Below are 20,527 nucleotides of genomic sequence, written 5' to 3'. Positions count from 1 at the left end.
CTCCCTCCCCACCTCCCTCTCCCAATCCACTTCTACGGTTCTATTGGTCTATCGCCTGTTTATCCAAAGTCCCTTGTGTTTCCTTATTTTCTCTCTAGCTCCCCCTATGAGAGAAAACACATGACCTAAGACTTTTGGAAACTGGCTGATCTCAGCATCATCTTCTCTAGTTCCATCAATTTTTCTGCAATCGACATAATTTTGTTCTTCATGGTTGAGTAAATCCCATTATGTGTCTATACCACGGGTTATTATATTCTATGATATAATAAAATGCTACTTTTATATTTTAAACATATTTTATATTTCTCTTGTATCTTTGTATGAGTGTAGGCAGCACAATGATGGTTCTTTTAATTATGCCGTGTGGTAGATGGCAATGTACTACAAAGGAAGAGTTCTAAATTAGGGGTAAAGATTTCCAATCTTGGCATTCAGTTACCATTCATTCCCTCATTCATAAAACAAGTCAGCTGGATCCTGTGGTCTCTGATGTTCCCTCTAGGTCTACAATTATTTTATGACCCAGAGGTTATTTTTTTAACTTTAAATGATCATGGTTACGTTTGTTTGTTTATTTATTGCAGGTCTGGGGATAGAACCCAGGGGTATTCTACCTCCGAGCTACAAGGGGTATTCTACCTCCGAGCTACACCCCCAGCCCTATTTTTTATTCTTTAATTTTGAAACAGGGTCTCACTAAGTTGCGGAGGGTCTCACTAAGTAGTTGAGGCTGTCCACGAATTGCAATCCTCCGGTTTCAGCCTCCCAAATGCTGGGATTACAAGCATGTGCCACCAAGCCCAGTGTACTTTTATATATTTTTATATATACTTTTATATATATATTTATATATTTATATTTTATATTTTATATATATTTTTTATATATACTTTTATATATATTATCAGACAGAGTTGAAATTTTAGTGCTGGGTCTTTGGTAAAAAACAAAACTACTAGTATTAACATTGTTCCTATGGGAAAATGCATTCTCCTTTAGAAGAAAACAACTTAGGACTTAATTTATGTAAATATGAGGAAAAGCTAATGTTAACTGCTCCTAAATGATCCTCCCAACTTTTAGGCTTCTTTCACTTCCTATGTTTATTCTGCTGCCTGACAGCCTCCCTTTCCAACAGGTTTCCAGTGTGCTATCTCACAAAGCCCTTACTTGTTTTCTTTTTATAGTAACCAGTTACTGACACAAAAAGATCAGTTTCCTTTTTCAGTGAGCTCTATTTTTCCTCCATATAAAATATTTGTTTTCAATAAGGGTTTATTAAAATTTTCTAGTGTCATTAGTGGTAGAAAATGGAACAAAACATAAATCATGGTAGACTCAAAAAGGGAATGAAGACAGGTATGGAAACTGATAATGATTATTCTCAGGAGCTGTCTCTCCAAGCTTCTAGACAGTCTCCTTACAGCTTTCTATTAATTTGTGCTAATTTATCCCCACCCACTCTTTAGGAAGAGCAGCTGGGAGTTCATCTTTTAAAATGTAAGAACCAAGCATAGAACACAAGAATATTAGATTTCTCGGGCTAAAAAATTCATTAGAATAAAATAAGATCATAAAAAGAATGATAAAAGTAAAAATGCTCATTAAAACTGAACTGTAACAAAGAATATAATTCAATAGAAGTGCTTTTTTTTTTTTTTGTAGTACTGGGGATGAAATCCAGGGGTATGTACCTTCAAGTTAAACCTCCAGCCCTATTTTATTCCTTATTTTGAAACAGGGTCTCACTAAGTTGTGAAGGGCCTCACAAGTTGCTGAGGCTGGCTGTGAACCTGCGATCCTCCTGTCTTAGCCTCCCAAGTACCAGGATTACAAGAAGTGCTTTTTAAAGTCTGTTTGCTCAAGCACTTATCCCTAGTATCTACCTCTCTTTTAAAAGTAGAGAGGTGAGTGAGACAGATGTCACTATGATGTAAAAGCATAGACAACTGATGTGTTAATGTGAAGACAGAAGTAAACAATCCTTAGCAACTGTGAGAAACAACAGTAATTTGTACTTCTGATCTGGAGTCACCTTTGAAGGGAAGGCCTCATTTTCAGGCACTCTCACCATCACTCTTTGTAGCTCTGTGGGCCTCATATGAGCTCTTCGGACACTCCTGCTCTGCTGGCCACAGGGCTCTAAAGCTGTTTCCTCAACAGGAGCGCTCGCTCTGCAAAGACCCTCGCTCACTGCCCCTCCCACACTCAGGCTCTGGGTGGCTGGCACCGTGTCACCCGCTGGGTGAGCAGCAATGGCCATACAATGGCTCAGGAGCAGCCTCGAAAGGCTCTTTAGGCCACTAATTTTAACATACATCCTCCTTTGCACTATCTCACGCTTTTCATCAAAAACTATTTCACATATGTAATTATGTCATCGATTTTTGCTCAACTCTACACATCCTGAGCCATCAACACATATTGACACAGCTTCTTGTAGAGACTCAATCAGTACATGTTGAACACACTTAAAAAAAAAAAGGAAAAAGCCAAGTCCATTTAGGCATAATATTAAAATCACCATATTGATGTCCATTTGTATATGTATTTATGTAATGTATACCTATTTACATGCCTATAGCTGCTCAGTTTCTTTTGACATTTTCTTCCATGATTATAAAAATAATTTATAATAAAATACAGATATAAAAATAGTTAAAAATTGTTTTCCCTGGCTCCCTGACCATGACAGCAATTATAGCATTTAAAATGCACAATGTCAAGCCTACTATTTGTAGACAACTACAAGCAAAGGCTCAACATCACAAAACAGAAAGATACAGCATTCTGGATACAACTAATTTTAAGGACAGAGCCACATTATTAATACCCCTAGAACATTCTGAACTTTATAGTGAGTACCTGTAGTATCTTGCTTGGTCATAAAGGATTCAACATTTGTAATAGCTGGAGGCCGAGGTAATCGCCGTGCGATACAAATCAAACATGACTGGAAATCTGCCCAAAACAAGAAGAGAAAACTTAAGGAAGGAGGACAGAGGCAGTGACTTGTCCCCATCACTTGCCAATAAAGGTTCTTATAAAAACAATACATGCCAGGCAATTTAATGCAATATTGAACTCACTCTGATCAAATAGTATATTAGAAAAACATTGCTGGCAACCAAAACCAGGCAGCTCGAGGTAGAAGAAAGTTAGAATAAAATATTTCCTCCCACTAAATGCTCTTACATAAACTATGAGACGGATACATTTCATGTACTTGGATGACGACATGCTAGTGTTTTGTTAGACTGAAGTGGCACCAGGTCTTGCTGTTTTCTTTCTCCATACTGTGAATTAAAACTCCAGACCTTGCACATACTAAGCCCATGCTCTTCTGCTGAACTATACCCACAGTCCCCTAAAAATACATAATGTTCTTAAAGTATAGTTTTGTGGTCAATTTCCTTTAGTTATCAATATTTAAAGGCTAAAAAATTATTCTGATAATTACCATGTTGATAATTATCATATATGAAAACAACCTTTCCTTCTGAAATAGTATTATTTTGTTCTTGACAGATGGCTGTTTTTAGGATATATTTTTTTGAAATTCCATTCCCAAATTTTGTTTTGAGGGTGCTATACAGTGTCACACAGCTACTCGTGTAAGACGTGGTATGTGTATTTTGTGAAACGTTCCCAGTTGATTGTGATCCCCATTTCCTGGTGAGATCTGCTACACACTGACCAGCTTCTTGCTTACTGCCCGCTCTCGTCCTTACTTCAGTTCCAATCTAAGTGCACGTGGGAGAATTGTCCAGTCACATATTAGGTCCATGCTAATAACATGTTCATGTCAGAGCTTCAGCTACGTTTTCATCTGTTCATAAGCTTTCTCCTTACAAAGTACCTTGCATAGCCTGAAAAATGTCAACTCTATCTTCTAATATTCCCTACATTCTAAACTTGAAACTTCCTAAAAATCAGAGCTGTTCAACAGCCTGCTGAGCCTGGTCCACTTCCAACTGACAGCAGTTAGTTACATCTCTCATTGCTAGAGAGCAAGTTGGTTTGAATTATTTGACATTTCAGTGGGAATGCCAGCTTAAAGTTGAAAACTTGGGGGCATATTAAAGGGAGATTCTAGATGTTAGTAATTTGGGTTTTTTAAGGTAATACAAAATACATGAATTGCTATAAGAATATACTAACTGAAAATGCTATCTGAAAAAGGCAGTTTATAATTAATTCCCTCCCTGTTCCTTCAAGTCACAGAAAAAGCAAACACTTTAAAATGACTGTTCTTTACCCTCTCCGTCCTCTTGAATCGACTTTGGCTGTGACACAGTGAAGCACTGCATTACTTCATACCGCTGGCAAGCTTCCTGGCTCTCGGCACCTGGCTCCTCTGGAGGGTGAATGAGCATCCTGCAGTTAAAAGTATGGCTATTTCGGCGTGTTGCCTCTTGAGGCCAAGGAACTCCATTTACTGGGGAAGAAAAATTGATAAATGTGCTTGTGAGTAAGGTGAAAAAGTGTAAACTCCAAAGAAATAAAAGACATACTTCAGGCCATCTGGCTAATTAGATACTCAGATGAAAAGATAGATGTCTTGAGAGCTAACAATATCCTGAGACAATAGGATACTTTTCTTCCTTATTAAATACATAGGATTTCCTCACAAATACTCAATTCACAAAACAGAAAAAAGAAAAAATTACTATTTTGCTCAGAATTTTATAGCAGTTAATGAGCTTTTCTGTTTGTTTTCAGTAATACCTTGGCAATGAGAAAACGATTCAGAGCTATAGCTACGTTATTAAGGGCAGGGCGTGGCCATCACAGATCCTAAGAACAGGCCCTGTTTGCCCCTTTTTGGGGAGAAGATGCAAAGTTTCTCCAAGGAATCTTTCACTCAAAAAAAAAAAAAAAAAACTTAGGTTGAGAGCACATTCATTTCTTATAATCATTTTTCTTGTGCTTTATTAATTACCATAGTTCATATGCTGTAATGCTTTGAATATAGTACCTAATCATAAGTTATATTAAAAAGATTGCTAAAATATTACTTGACTCAGTGTAAGAGAATTAATTTCAGTTATAAAAATGATGTCTGTGCACTTCAAGTAATATTCACTGTGTGGAAGGTCATGATTTCCAGTCGGAGCATCATTTTCAGACGATGAAGGTCTAGAGGCGGTCAGAGAATTTCTCTCTTTCTTTCTTTATTTAATTTACTTATCTATTGGTGCTGGGGTTTGAATCCAGGGGCAAGCAACCTCCGAGCCACATCCAGAGCCCTTTAATTTTTGAAATGAGGTCTTGCTATGATAAAAGGTAATTTGCTAGGTTGCTCCTAGCTGGTCAGAAACATTTTAAGGCTTTTCTTTCACCATTCCCAAATGTTTTCTTGAGGTACAGTCACCCTTGAGCAACTTCCTTTTTTCCCCATCTCTCTCTCTGTAACTTCAGAGGAAAGCAGGGACACGCCCCTGTGCTGGCTGAGGAGCCTCGGGGTCTGCTGGGTGGACAGTCTATGTCACTTAATCTCTGATTGCCAGTTGCTTCATCTTTAAAAATAAACTAATCCGCCGGGTGTGGTGGCGCACGCTTGTAATCCCCGCGCTTGGGAGGCAGAGACAGGAGGATCCTGCAGGTTTGAAGCCAGCCGCGAGCGCTGGCTTAGGAGACCCTGTTTCCAAAAAATGTAAAAATAGGTCTGGGAGTGTAGCCCGGAGGTAGAAGGGCTTCCAGGAACCCCAGTACCACACACACAAAAAAAAAAAAAAAAAAAAAAAAAAAAAAAAACTAATCCTCTACACAGATTCTAAAGTCATTTACACTCTAAAATTCTATAACACCCAAGAAGTGTTGATACTATAATTCAAATACCAAACTAGTGATTGTTATAGAAATAATCATTTCAGGTCCCAGTTACTATAAATACCACTCTTTCCAATGAAGAAGTAAGGGTTCTTTCCATTGGGGGAGCATGGAGACAATGAAAAGGTATGGATGACATTTAATATGCATGTCTGGTTTACTTGTATGGGATTTCTGGCCAGGGCCTTTTGCTCCCACCTATGAAACATGTACAGGCTAAAGAGTGGGAGGAGAGAGGCATGTGTGTATAAAATTAATCTAGAAATTAACACATTCATTTTTGAGAGCTCTCATGTATCAAATAAATTGGGTTAAGTTCTCTAATTCTTAGGTGTAGTCTCCAACTAAAGTAAGATCCTATGATAAAAAGTAATTCAGTTTTTATCACTTGGTTTGAATGTCTACCCTCATTTCTTCAGTTATACTGGATAGTTTCAACTTACTAAACATATTTGCAAAGAAAGCTAATTGCCAAATATTGCTAGAAAAATTTCAGCTAAATATCAAATTTTACTCAGCTGAGGTAAAAGGGTTAGCCAGGTGTGGTGGCACATGCTTGTAATCCCGGTATCTGGGAGGCTGAGATAGGAGGATCACAGGTTGAGGACAGTCTCAGCAAAATAGTGAGACTCTCAACCTAGCAAGATCCTGTTTCCAAATAAAAAGAAAACAGGGTTGGGGTGTGGCTCAGAGGTAGAATGCCCCTGGGTTTAATCCCTAGAGAAGGAAGGAAGGAAGGAAGGAAGGAAGGAAGGAAGGAAGGAAGGAAGGAAGGAAGGAAAAAAAGGAAGGGCGGGCAGACAGGGTAGAGAAAAGAAAAAGGGGCAGAAGGGAGGCTAAGAATCCCAGGGTAGTAGAAGGGGCCCAGAGAGAAAGAGCGTAACGAGGAGGAGAAAACGGTTTTGTCTTTTTGTTTTCTTGTTTCTTGTTTGTTTTTGTGGCACTAGGGATTGAACCCAGGGGTAGTCTACCTCCAAGCTACACCCCAGCCCTAATTTTTATCCTTTATTTTGAAACAGGTTCTCACTAAGTTGCAGAGGGCCTCACTAAGTAGCTGAGGCTGTCCATGAACCTGCAATCCTCATGTCTCAGCCTCCCAAGTACTGGGATTACAAGTGTGTGCCATCATACCCAGTGGAGAAGGGGTTTTCTTGAAGTTTAATTTCATTAATTGTCATATCATACCAAAATTGTAGGAATATTTTTGAGAAGTAAAAAAAAAAAATCACGATAACTACAGCAACTAATGTTTTTACATGTCATCTATCATATCTGCTTAATGCAATAATAATTGTAATAATAGCAAGATACATTCTAAATATACAGACCCCTTCAATATATGTGGGTAAATATTTTAGTTTTTTTAGATCCCTGTATTTCATAATATTATGTAGACTTATTTTAAGTTATCCTAATATCCAATTAACTTACTATGACAGAGCTTATAACTTTAGGAACCTAAATCTCTTTTTAACAGTTGAGAACTGAGCTATGCTCTTGTGAAAAGAGCCATGAGCACGAGTTACAGGGCTCTGTGTTCCCTGGGGAAGGGAGATAAAAGGACAGCTCTGACTAGAGGGATGAACTCTGACAAAACCCAGCACTGCTGTGGAGGGGACATTATCCTGCTAAAAGCAGCTTACCTCATCTTTTCACAATTATTTTCTCTAACTCATCCCATGATTCCTCTTTCAGAGGAGACATGCTAATGTTAAAAACCAGTGATAACATAGTCAAGTCATTTTAAATGACTGATAAAGGTCTTTTTTGTGTACATGGTACTGAAGATTGAACGTAGGAGCATTCTATCTCCTAGCTACATCCTCAGCCCTATTTTTTATTCTTTATTTTTGAAACAGGGTCTCACTAAATTGTGGAGGGCCTAGTCACTAAGTAGCTGAGGCTAGCCTCAAACTTGAGATCCTCCTGTCTCAGCCTCTAAGTACTAGGATCACAAGTGTTCGTGACACCATGCCCGGCTAGGTCCTTTTGAATAAAAAGGACACGCGCCAAATGTCTGGCTTGCTGTTTTATTCTTTATAAATGTTATGTTTAAAAAGTGTGGATTTTAGAAGATTGTGAAATCTTCTAAATCAGTAACTTCCAAGGCATTTTTTTAAAGTTTGGTGTTTGCGAGGTTTACTGGCTTAGCCCTGTAATCCAAATGGTTTGGGAGGCTGAGGCAGGAGGGTCACAAACTCTAGGCTAGCTGCTGTAACTCAGCGAGACTCGTCACAAAATAAACGATGATAATGATAACAGCAGCAGCAGCGATGATGACGACGACGGTGGCTGGGGATATTTGTTGTTCAGTGGTACTGGGTCAAGCCCCAGTATCAAAAGAAAAACAAAGTTTGGCTTTTAACTTTTTTCCTTCAAAATTTGCCCCTGGTAACAAACAAATACAATCTTTTGAATTATGTATACAAGGGATACATGTATCTAAAGTGAACACACACACACACACACACACACACACACACACACACATGTACATATATATAATGATCTTAATTTCTTTCTTCAAATTTATTCCTTAAAAATTTCCGAACATTGATTTTCCCCCCACAGGAGGCTGATAATATAACACATATGAAGTGATTTTTACTTTATCTCTTGGATTTTCTAATAACCCAACTCTTTTGGTAATGGATGTTTTCCTGTAGGTATAATGTGTTTTCTTCCCAGTGCTTCTTGGCAGTATCCTGGAGGAAGGAAGCTGCTGGCACTTCTGGGCTGGTGTCCTGGGCTCTGTTCTTCGGACAGGACCATCTCGTTGGTTTCTTCTGGGTGATCAAGCACCACTGCCAGCCAAGGTGATCCCGCGCTCACTACCGAGCTGGCCCTGTCTGTGCTGTCGACTCTTGTAGAGACAGCAAAGGCTGCGCCACAGTACTACTGTCACACTTCTGCTCTTCATTCTTTGGGTGCGTGAGAGAAAGGTACCGTAGCGGCAAAAGCCTCACATGCCTCCCTGTTGTGGAAGGAGGCTGCTCAGAGAAGGCACTGATGAATTGTCAGGCCACTGGAGGACGGTCCTGTTAAGTGGCCAGGGACAGCATCACCACATATTAATAAAGCCATGCCTCCGCCTCCATAATTTACCTCCTGCCCGTAACCAGTGACAGCCTGAACAGTCACAGATCTGTAGCAGCCATGATGGGAAGGAGTACTGTCCTGGCCCTTCCACAAACGATAAGCCCCTTCTCCAGGGGGCAGAAGATAGCTCAGCCTTGTTTTCTGTAACCTCAGTTCTTCTCCCAGCCAGGCAAGTTGGTAAGCTTAATAAACACCTAAGTTAGTTTTTCTTAATTTTTTTTTTTAATGGTACTTGGGATGGAACCCAGGGGCATTCTACCTCCGAGCGACACCCCCAGCCCTATTTTTTATTCTTTATTTTTGAAACAGGATCTCACTGAGTTGGAAAGGGCCTAACTAGCTGAGGCTGTCCACAAACCCGGATCCTCCTGTCTCAGCCTCCCAAATGCTGGGATCACGGCATACATCAGCATTTTTTTTTTAAATTCAAAGTCAAAGTGCAATACCTCAGCTAAGTCCGTATGTAGGTAGTCCTTAAAATCTGTGGAGGGACAGAACAAAAGAAATCTAGAATCCAGGACCAGGGAAGAAGTCTAAGGATTACTTACTGCCATGTGGGAACCTTAAATTGCTTGACTTTCCTAACCACCTGCCTCAGTTCCCATACTAAATGATGGGAGTCTACCACTCAGTTGATTTGATCATATCTGTGCGAAAACTGTTGTAGGAGCCAGGCGTGGTGGCGCACACTTGTCATCCCAGCATTCAGCAGGCTGAGACAGGAGGACTGTGGTTTGCGGACAGCCTCAGCTACTTAGTGAAGCCCTTTGCAACTCAGTGAGACCCTGTTTCAAAATAAAGTATAATAATAGGACTGGGTGTAGCTCAGAGATAGAGTGCCCCTGGATTCCATCCCCAGTATCGCAAAACAAAACAAAACAAAACAACAACAAAAATTGTTGTATGATCAGTTTAGCTGTGTGATTATTTCAGAGTCACTAAACAAAGAAAGGATGGAGAAAATAGGAATAAAAAATCTGAAGTGGAATGGAATAAGAAATTAAATATGAAAATAATTCCTGTTTGTCAATAAAATGAACCCTATGAAACACCCCCACTCAGAGGGAGACATAGGCATCCAGTCACTAGGAGTAGCTGGAACGTCAGTGCTGAAAAGCCTTAGCAGAAGCCTGGAAATTCCAGGAGTAAACAAAGGACTGCTGTTAGTCCATTTATGTCCTCGGAAATCAGAAAAAGTTCCTTTAACACAAAAGACCCAGCCTGCTCCAAGGCACATGGCTTCATGAATGGGATAGCTGTAGACCAACCCATCCGCCCTCTCAGCTGGGCTCCTTGGCAGAGGACAAACCATCCAATTACACTTGGCACTATGGGCTGAAGCAGTCACATTCCAAAACATCCATTTTAAGTTTTTAATATAGTTTTTTAATATAGTATGGATGGACCGACCGTCCATCCGTCCTTCCTTCTTTCCTTCCTCACCTTTCTTCTTTCTTTTCTTTTTTCTTTGAGCAGGATAGTGAGAAGGGATATATATATCTTTCTTTCTTAGACATGACCAAAGAAAACTAAGTGAATTTTAAGCAGAACCTTCTTGTGGCTGTGGCAACTAACTGCTCTGGCTCCCGCTACCACCACTAGATCACAGAACAATCCAGGGGAAGACAATGACGATGTCTACGTGAGAGATCGGGAGCTAAAACTGTATTAAAAACTTAAAATGTGTGTTATTTCATATTATAACAGTATACATTCAAATACTATGTACTCTCAATTTGATAATGATCCCATATTATCAATAACTATCACATCATATATGATGAAAAAAAACAGTACAGAGAGTTAGTATTCTTTTGCAAAATGAATTTCTTTCTACCTAGTGATTTTGGTAGCAGATTCTTGACAAATTCTGCGTGATCCCCCACATGCAGTATGCTGTAGACGCTGGTATTCATTAATTCCTCCTGATTGTAACCCAAGTAGCTGGTCACATTCTCTGAAACAAATACAATTCTTCCTTCACAGTTTACAACAAAGAAAAATCCATCCAAAGCCTGTAAAGTCAAGAAAAAGAAAAGAAAAAGAATTAAGATGTTGAGAAGTTTTAAAAGACAAAAGTAAACATATACACTTCTCTATTTTAAAAGTTCACAAATATACGTCAAGTTAAAGGGAGAATTGATCAACAGAAGATTCTCTGTGGAGAAGCCAGAATTTTCAAAGAGACTGTATGCTGAAGCTTCATGTAGGCATGAATGAATGTGGTGTCACTACTCCTTAGAAATAAATGTTGAGATGGGCTTGGTGGCAGGTGCTTAAAATCTCAGCTAATCTGGTGGCTAAGGCAGGAAGAAGTGAAGGCCAGCTTGGGCAATTCAGTGAGACCCCTGCAGGAAGAAGGGAGAAAGGAAGGGAGGGAGGGAAGGAGGAAGGATGGACGGAAGGAAGGAAGGAAGGAAGGAAGGTAGGTAGGTAGGTAGGTAATTTTATGGTAGGAGTCAGTCAGTCATAAAAATCTCTAAACTGTGTAGTTAATACTTATTCTCTGCCCTTAAGGGATTATGGTAGTGGAGGAGAGAGACACAAACAATACCGATGATAAGAGCCATCCAAAGAATGCTCCGTGACCTAGGGAAGGATGCTTACACTGGGACTGGTGAAGGCCGTGAAAGGTTCCTTACAGAGCCCGACTTCACTTATGAAAGGCATAGGAGAGGCGGGAAAGAGGACCGAGGACGGACACAACAGAAAGAGGAGAGCACGGTACAAGGCAAGCTCATGGTAGAAACTAATCTCAGGGGCCTCCTGTGAGCTCAGCTGGACCCTGGGCTCTCCAAAAAGAGATGTATGCATTCCCCTGGGCATGTACTATCTGCAGGGGTGTAGGAAAAATGTCAGAACTTCTGGGAATCGCCTCATCTATTTGTAACATGCTGAAGCTTACTTGCCACAGATGTATATAAGCAATTTAAAAAAATCTTTAAAGAGAAGACTATTCCCTGAATTTTGTAACAAGATGTGAAATGACCATTACATAGGATTCTACTGCTATCTGTGGCAAAACACTTACCCAAAAGACCCATCTAATAAAACTGATGAGCCATTCATTGTGCTTTTTAGAAAAGGCAAATGTCCTAAATTTGCCATCCTTTTCTATACTAAGTGGTTGATGATAATATGCTACCTAGCAGATATTTCCTCAAAAATAAACACAATATTTTTCTTTCAGGGCTACCATGAAATTTTAACAATAAATGAAAAGTAAGCTGCTTTTCAAAAAGAGGCTTACTATATTGAGATAGTATGTGCAGATGGATGTCTGAAAATGTTATTATATAGCTATGATTTCATTGTTGAAATGCTGTGATGGCTTATAAAATTTATTTCCTTAGCTGTAAAGCTTACAATCTTTTACCTTTTGGAAAATCTTCCCATCAGTCTTTCAGAGGACTTTGAACTCACTTCTTTAAAAAAGAAATGTGAAAATGTGATTTATGATTCATTTCTTTTTTTTTTTTTTTTTTTTTTTGGTGGTACTGGGGTTCCTGGAAGCCCTTCTTCCTCCGGGCTACACTCCCAGACCTATTTTATATTTTTGAAACAGGGTCTCTTACGCCAGCGCGGCTGGCTTCGAACCTGCGCGATCCTCCTGTCTCTGCCTCCCAAGCGCGGGGATTACAAGCGTGCGCCACCACGCCCGGCTTTATGATTCATTTCTAAGAAATTTAAAATCACATTTAGAATTTACAAATTTACAATGTGTTCATTTAGAAGAATCATTCTAATCATTCTTTTTTTTTTTTTTTGGTGGTACCGGGATTCCTGGAAACCCTTCTACCTCTGGGCTACACTCCCAGACCTACTTTTGGAAACAGGGTCTCTTAAGCCCGCGCGCGGCTGGCTTCGAACCTGCCTGATCCTCCTGTCTCCACCTCCCAAGCGCGGGGATTACAAGCGTGCGCCACCACGCCTGGCTAGAAGAATCATTCTTTAAGATCAAGAAAGATGGGGTGCTAATCAAAACCTCTACATAACTGCTAGGTAAGATTTTTAAATGAACATGGTGATTTAGTAAATGCATCCAAAGATGCACTTTCCATTTATATCTATCTTATTTTTGTGAGAAATCTTTTTCAGCTAAGATTATTATGAACTTTGTAATTCACAAAAATCACATAAATTATGGTATCTACTGTTTTAAGTATGTATACCTTGTGGAATGACTAAATCAAATTAATATATGCATCACTCTGCATCTTAGTTTTCTTTGTGATGAAAGCAACAGATAACTCTTAGTAATTCCCAGGTGTATAACTGTAACAATTGTTAACTGCAGCACAATGATGCACAGCAGGCCTCCTGAACACAGTCCTCCTGCCTACCCGATCCTGATACCCCCCTTAATTTTGTAGTGACAGGGGTTGAACTCAGGGCCTTAATATGCAAAGCACATGCTCTAGCACTGAGTTACTACATCCCCAGCCCTAACTGATTTTTTTTTTTTTTTTTTTTTGCGGTACTGAGGATGGAACCCCAGGTGTATTTTACCTCGGAGCTACCCCCGGCCCTATTTTTTAGTCTTTTTATTTTTTCGAAACAGGGTCTCACTGAGTTGCGAAGGGCCACACTAAGTAGCTGAGACTGTTCGTGAGCCAATGCTCTGGTTCCCGCCTCCGAATGCTGGGATTACAAGTGTGTCACCACGCCCGGCTCTAACTGAGGTTTTGATCCTTTGACCAACAGCTCTCCGATCCCACACAGGACTTGCCATCCCCTAGCAATCACCGTTCTGCTCTCTGCCTCTGTGAGTTTACCTTCTTTAGAATCCCCTTGAGTAACTGGGACTTCTCTTTCATGTGGGACTTATCTTTCTGTGACTGACTTATTTCACTCAGCATAATGTTTTCCAGGTTCATCTATGTTGTCACAAATAGATTTTCTTTTTTCTATAAGACTGAATATGGGATATACATACAATGGGTTTCTACTGAGCAATAAAAAAGAACAAATTATGACATTTTCAGGAAAATAGATGAACCCAGAGAACATTTTGTCGAGTGAGATTAGCCAGTCACGGAAAGTAAAGGGTCCTATGTTTTCTCTCACATGCTGAAGCTAGGAGTCATCAGGATGCCAGAAGGACTTCAGATAATGGAGGAGAAGCTGCCCTGGAGCCAGGGCGGTCTAGGAGAAGGGGTGGGGGTGGGGAGAGGATCACTGAGGAATCACTCCCATTAATACTGTGTACATATGAGAATACCAACGTTCATCTCAATACCCCTTTTGGGGAAGGGGGAGTGGGGAGGGAGCTGGGGGAAGCCCACCAAGTGCTGTGTGCATCTATGTCACTATCACTGTGAATTACATTATGATGTGAGACTATAATGCACCAATAAAAGTATAAATAAAGACTGAATAGTATTTTTATTTATTTTTTATTTTTTTGTTGGCGTTACTGGGGTTCCTGGAAACTCTTATACCTCCAGGCTACACTCCCAGACATACATATATATATAAATTTTTTTTTTTTTTTTTGGCTTCGAACCTGCATGATCCTCTGTCTCCGCCTCCCAAGTTCGGGGATTACAAGCGTGCATCACCACGCCCGGCAAGACTGAATAGTATTTGATTGCAAATATATACCACATGTTTTTTTATCCACACATCTGCTGATGGATACTTAATGAAAGGTCCCCCCCAAAAAAAGCCAAAAATAGAACTGGTGATCCATCAATCCCAGCCCTGTGTCTATATCCAAAAAAACTGAAATCAGTATTTGGAAGAGATACCAGGACTCTCATGTACGTTGCGGTATTATTCACAATAGCCAAGATACAGAGTCAACCGAAGTATCCACCAAGGGATGAATGAATAAGATTATAATATAAAACAAATATTTCCCATAATTTTGCAATCCATTATGGGAAATACACACAGTGGAGTTCTGATTAGCAATAAAGAAGAACAAAATCATGTCATTTGCAAGAAGATGGAAAGAAGCCGGGCGTGGTGGTGCACGCTTGTAATCCCAGTACTTGGGAGGTGGAGACAGGAGGATTGCACAGGTTTGAAGCCAGCCTCAGCTACTTAGTGAGGCTCTATGCAACTTAGTGACACCATTTCCAAATAAAATATAAAGTAGGTCTGGGAGTGTAGCCCGGAGGTAGAAAGTCTGTGGGTTCCATCCTCAGTACCACCAAAAAATAAAATAAAATGTCAGCTATAAATCTCCTAGTAGGTGATCAATATAAATGTATTTGCCTCACAGCCTATATGAAAATAGAGATAATTAAAATAGACATTTTTAAGTTGGGCGTGGTGGTGCACGCTTGTAATCCCCACACTTGGGAGGCGGAGACAGGAGGACCGCTCAGGTTCAAAGCCAGCGTGCTGACTTAAGAGACCCTGTTTCAAAAAATAAAAATAGGTCTGAGAGTGCAGCCCGGAGGTAGAAGGGCTTCCAGGAACCCCAGTACCACCAAAAAATAAAAAATAAAATAAATAAATAAATAAATAGATACATTTTTAAAAGTAGGTCTAATTTTTTTTTTTTTTTGGAGGGTCTGAGGATGGAACCCAGGGGCATTTGACCTCCGAACTACATCCCCTGCCCTATTTCTTATTCTTTATTTTGAAACAGGATCTCACTAAGTTTCGGAGGGCCTCGCTAGCTGAGGCTGTCCGCGAACTGCGATCCTCTGGTCTCAGCCTCCCAAATGCTGGGATTATAAGCGTGCGCCACCACGCCCGGCTAGATCTAAAAACTTTAAAAAAATATTCTCTGATAGCCAGGCATGGTGATGCATGCTAGTAACCCCAGCATTTGGGAGGCTGAGACAGGAGGATCGCGGTTCACAGCCTCAGCTACTACTTAGTGAGGTCCTTTCCAACTCAGTGAGACCCTGTTTCAAAATAAAAAATTAAAAAATAGGGCTGGGGGTGTAGTTAAGATGTAGAATGTCCCTGCATTCCCTCCCTAGTACCACACACAAAAAAAAAATGTATTCCCAGATAATAATTGAATCAGTATGAATGTAATTAATCTTCCTCAATTTTTTGTTTTTATTACATATAAAATATATACTTGTGAAAAATTTTAATATATAAAAATGCAGCGAGTCATAGAAAATGTACCAAAATCCTACCCCATGAGACTGGCAACATTTTAGGGAATGTTTTTTGAGACTACTTTTATGGACATACAAAGGTCTCTCTCTTCTTTTCTGTTCTTTTCTTTTCTTGGGATTGAACCCAGGGGCATACTACTTCCAAGCTGTACCCTCAGCCCTATTTAATTTTTATTTGAAACAGAGTCTTGCTAAGTCGCTGAGGGCCTTGCTAAGTTGCTAAAAGTATGTTTGATCAGTGTAGTCTGCAATTACTTATCCCTGTTCTACAAATTCCCCTCAGATGTTGGCCTATAATGAGCTTCTCCTTGGCTCCTAGGGAAGAGTCATCCTGCGTGTCCACATCCTGACAGTGGTTCTGATGTGCTACACACAGATATGATAACAAATGCCTGGCCATCGAGTACATCATCATCAACTGAGAGCTTCTCCCTCTACCCAGGACGTGGCCCTTTACAGAGTGCCACCTGGAACCTCACAGCAGGGCTCAAACTGGCCAAGGCTTCCCTGACTTTAAATAAGATGACCAATGAGGAGTCAGTCACTGTGCAAAGATCTGGGAGTAAAATGCATGATTCTCAGCTGGCATTGTAGCACACGCCTGTAATCCCAGCATTTGGGAAGCTGAGACAGGAGGATCACGGTTTGTGGCCAGCCTCAGCTATTTAGTGAGGCCCTTTGGAACTGAAACCCTGTTTCAAAATAAGGAATAAAAAATAGGGCTGGGGGTATAGTTCAGAGGTAGAATGCCCCTGGGTTCTATCCCCAGTATCGAAAAAAAAAAAAAAAATCCCTGCATAATTCTCAATACTTTTATAGTCTCTGAGGGGAAGAAAACAAGGACATACAGTTACAACATAGTCCAACCGAGAAATTCTCAAAGGTTAAAGACAGAGAGAGGCTCTCACAGGGAAAGAGACAAACATCCCTTGGGGAAGGTTTCCTGAAGGAGGACACTATGCCTGCCCAAACTGGAGGACACAGGGGAGTAATGCAGGTGGACAAGAGGAGGAAAGGACACTGAAGACAGAAGAACCAGAGGAACCGACTCACAGATTTTAAAAAAGCCCTCTATATTTGTCATTTGTGTTATATTTTAACAGTAAAAAGGTGGTTTCCTTAAGGAAAAAAAAAAACTTTCAAGGAAAAGCAAAAAAAAAAAAAAAAAAAAAAAAGGATTGTATCCTGAAGGCAATGTTTTTACGCAGGAGGTCTCCCTAAGAAGGGTCCTCTGGGATGGGTGTGGAGTGCAGATGAGAGGAAGGAGACCGGGCAGGCACTAGGTGACACTCTAGGGCAGTGAGAGCCTGAGCTGGGGCAGGGGCAGAGGGGAGCTGGGCGGGGCAGAACAAGCAGCATCTGGTGCGACCCCTCCACAAGGACTTTGGGACTCTGGAGGGAAGTGCCTTTCCTTGAGAACGGGAAACCTAGTTTCCTCATTTTTCTTACCACCCCACTTCAAAACAGAAAGTAAAGGAGGATTCTAGGCTTAGCTTAGAAGTGTTACAGTTGACAGGACTGTAAAAAATGCAAACGGGCAAATTCAGCCTGAAGTCGTGGTAGGGAAGGTCAGAAGGAAGATCGGGGCTAGAGGCAGACCTCTGCCACTTACAGGCACAGTTAGGGTTAGGATCTGCATATGCCCAGCCCACCCCTGAAAAGGCCAGCGTCACCAATGCAGAGATGGCCAGAGGTGAGATAAGGGAGTCAGAGCACCAGAGGATAACCTGGCTACGCCAGGCACTTGAATGCACTTACTGAGTGGTAACTGAAGACAGGCAGTGTGTGACCGGGACGTGGCCTTGGGACCTCCTCTCTTGCTCTGATTCCTGGCTGCCCTGAAGGGCTTTCCTCATCACAGCCTGCCACCATGATGTTTCTACCTTGCAGTTGGCTAACCGTATGGACTGAACCTCTAAAGCTGCGAGCCCAGGTGCATCTTTCCTCTTCTGAGGTGTCTGTGTCGGGTACTCTGGCACAGTAATGAAGAAGCTAACACACACATATAGTGACTGTTTGGGCTTCTTGTTTATTCAGTTTAGAGTATAATCATCTTTTCCATTTTCAAAGAATATTCTGATTTCCTTGGGGGAATTAATTCTTCTTTCACTGAGGTCTACGAGATTCTTAATCAGGCAATTGGGAGAATTCCTCTCTAGATGTGAACCTTCTGGAGACTCGCAAAAGGCCTAAACTAGCTGGAGAGTTCATTCTAGCAGAAGGGCAGGGCTTGGGTGGTTCTTTTTCTTTTTGTGGTACTGTGGATGGAACCCAGGGGCATTCTACCTCTGAGCTATACCCTCAGCCTTATTTTTTATGCTTTATTTTGAAACAGGGTTTCACTGAGTTGGAAAGGGCCACAGTAAGTAGCTGAGGCTATCCTCAAACTGAGATCCTCCTGCCTCAGCCTCCCGAATGCTGGGATTACGAGCGTGCAGCACCATGCCCGGCTCTGGGTGGTTCTTTTTCTAGGAGACCTGTCATACATTTTTGCTATCTAGGCTCCTCGAGATGCTTTGGCTTCATCCTGTCTCCAAACACTCCCAATAACTTTATATTTGCATAATTTCGTCCAAATTGGTGTCTGAACTCAGAATTACTATCACACACACACATATGTAAGCACCCACATAGGTGAATATATTGTACAGACACAAATATGGACTTGGAGAAAATATCCCAGGAACTGTGCATAGAATAACAGAAGGGTAAGAGTCAAGGTCAGAATCCTGGGGACACTAACATTAAGAGGAAGGAGAAAAGGAAAAATCCGAAAAAGAGGCTGACGAGTAGCCAGAGAGGTAAGGAAGAGAGTACCACCAGCGAGGCCACGGGATGCTTCAAGGAAGAGGCAGCCAGTGGTCAACAGTGTCAAACCACGCAAACACGTAAGGAATGGCACAAAGCAGCATGGAGGAGCTTGAATTACACGCAGAGCGCGGGGAGGGATTGTGACCACAACAGAATCTGTCTTGGGGGCACTGGGAAACAGGGAGTGTTAGAGCCAATGTAGAGCTTTGAGTAGGAGGCAGAGAAATTTAGACAGCAGGGAACGACAGAAAAGAAATAAGGAGCTCGGAAATACCTCTGTTAATAAATTAGCTGTATCATTTAATTTTCATAACAATTCCAAGATCAAGTCATGAAATCATCCAGGGATGGGAGTACAGTAGTTATTCATCGATAAAACAGGGCTGGAGGTGTAGCTCGGAGGCAGAATACCCCTGGGTTCCATCCCCAGTACTACACACTCAACACACACACACACACACGCACACGCACACGCACAGACTCTAATGTAACATTTCCTTTTTGTTGTGAGGAAGTTTTCTCTTTAACTCATCCTACCTCTACATCAAAAGTAAAAAGAGGAAAGAACTAAATACTGTACAGTGAGAATTTCTTCTACTACAGTGGACACTGGGTCACTTTTCAGAAGCGCAGACCTGTCTAAGCAAGTCCCTGTAGACTGTGCTGTGAAAAAGAACTTTTGGCCACGATGGGAATGTTCTACACCTCTGATGACCGATACAGGATCCACTAAGCACGTGTGGATACTGAACACTTTAAATTGGCAGGTGAGACTGAAGCACTGTACTTTTAAACTCTTTTAATCTACATATAAATATCCAAGTGTGGCCTGTAGCTACCACATTGAACAGTACAGCTCTAGACTGCAGCCTGAATAATGCAAAGGGAAATCTGACAGCTCTTCTGCCACTGTCTGGCCTAGCTGCTCTTGATAAGACAAACTTCATAAAGTTCAGATCGGTAGGGACAGGTTGGAGGAATAAGGGCCAGAAAAGATATTAGTTAGGTTGTTGATAAAAAGCAAATTTGAAGTACACAGAACTTAGTATTTTAAACTTCTATTTTAAAGTCTCTATTTCACCAATTTATGGCTCATAAATAAAAAATATCAGTAACTCCTTGAGGTCAAGACCTAAGTACATTTCCATTCTGTTTTTAAATTCCTAATTTGATGTGCCTTTTTATATTTAAAAATGTTCATCCATCTAATGACATTTAACTCACGTGCAATGTGTTAGTTTTCCTTTAATTTATAATGGTTTTGGGGGTAAGAACTACATCAGCTAAAAAAAAATCCTTACATTGTCATCTTATAGTTAGTAATGAGTGGAAGTGTCAATTTACTTGAAAGTATATTTGTTATATAAACAAATGTTTCTATAAATTAAAGTAGTTCCCAGTTATGCTGATCTGATCTGGTAGTATGCCCCCTCCCCGTTGATCTATGTGGTTACTGGGGGCTGTGTGAGGAGCCTGGGATCCAAACGATCGCTGTTTTCCTACAGGAACCCTGGAAATCCCAAGGACCTCTACACCTAATACATCTTCAGTGACTCACAGGACACTGTATGTAGGCAATTTATTCTATAAATATTTAATTGATTGAAAGGAGATATGAGGTTCCGGGGTCAGTTTAAAAACTTGGGCTAGGAGGCAGACAAATTACCCAGAATACCTAGAAGATGTGAAAAGAC

General features: G+C 40.8%; 1 protein-coding gene across 4 annotated transcripts in view; it reads right to left on the bottom strand.

The window, feature by feature from the left end:
• Positions 1-20,527, bottom strand: part of NCOA1 (nuclear receptor coactivator 1) — a gene marked incomplete at both ends in the record, with an annotated part of 97,813 nt that overhangs the window by 63,171 nt on the left and 14,115 nt on the right. For all 4 annotated transcript variants that reach the window (XM_080710966.1, XM_080710964.1, XM_080710965.1 and 1 more), the window contains 3 exons: positions 2,869-2,964; positions 4,262-4,441; positions 10,772-10,949. In XM_080710966.1, the coding sequence (XP_080567092.1) occupies positions 2,869-2,964; positions 4,262-4,441; positions 10,772-10,949 (454 nt within the window). The remainder of the gene's footprint in view (positions 1-2,868; positions 2,965-4,261; positions 4,442-10,771; positions 10,950-20,527) is intronic.

Source organism: Muscardinus avellanarius (assembly GCF_963383645.1).
Source record: "Muscardinus avellanarius genome assembly, chromosome: 15".
Taxonomy (NCBI): Eukaryota; Metazoa; Chordata; class Mammalia; order Rodentia; family Gliridae; genus Muscardinus; species Muscardinus avellanarius.
Note: the sequence above shows the minus strand (reverse complement) of the source record. Positions and strands in the feature narration are given on the sequence as shown.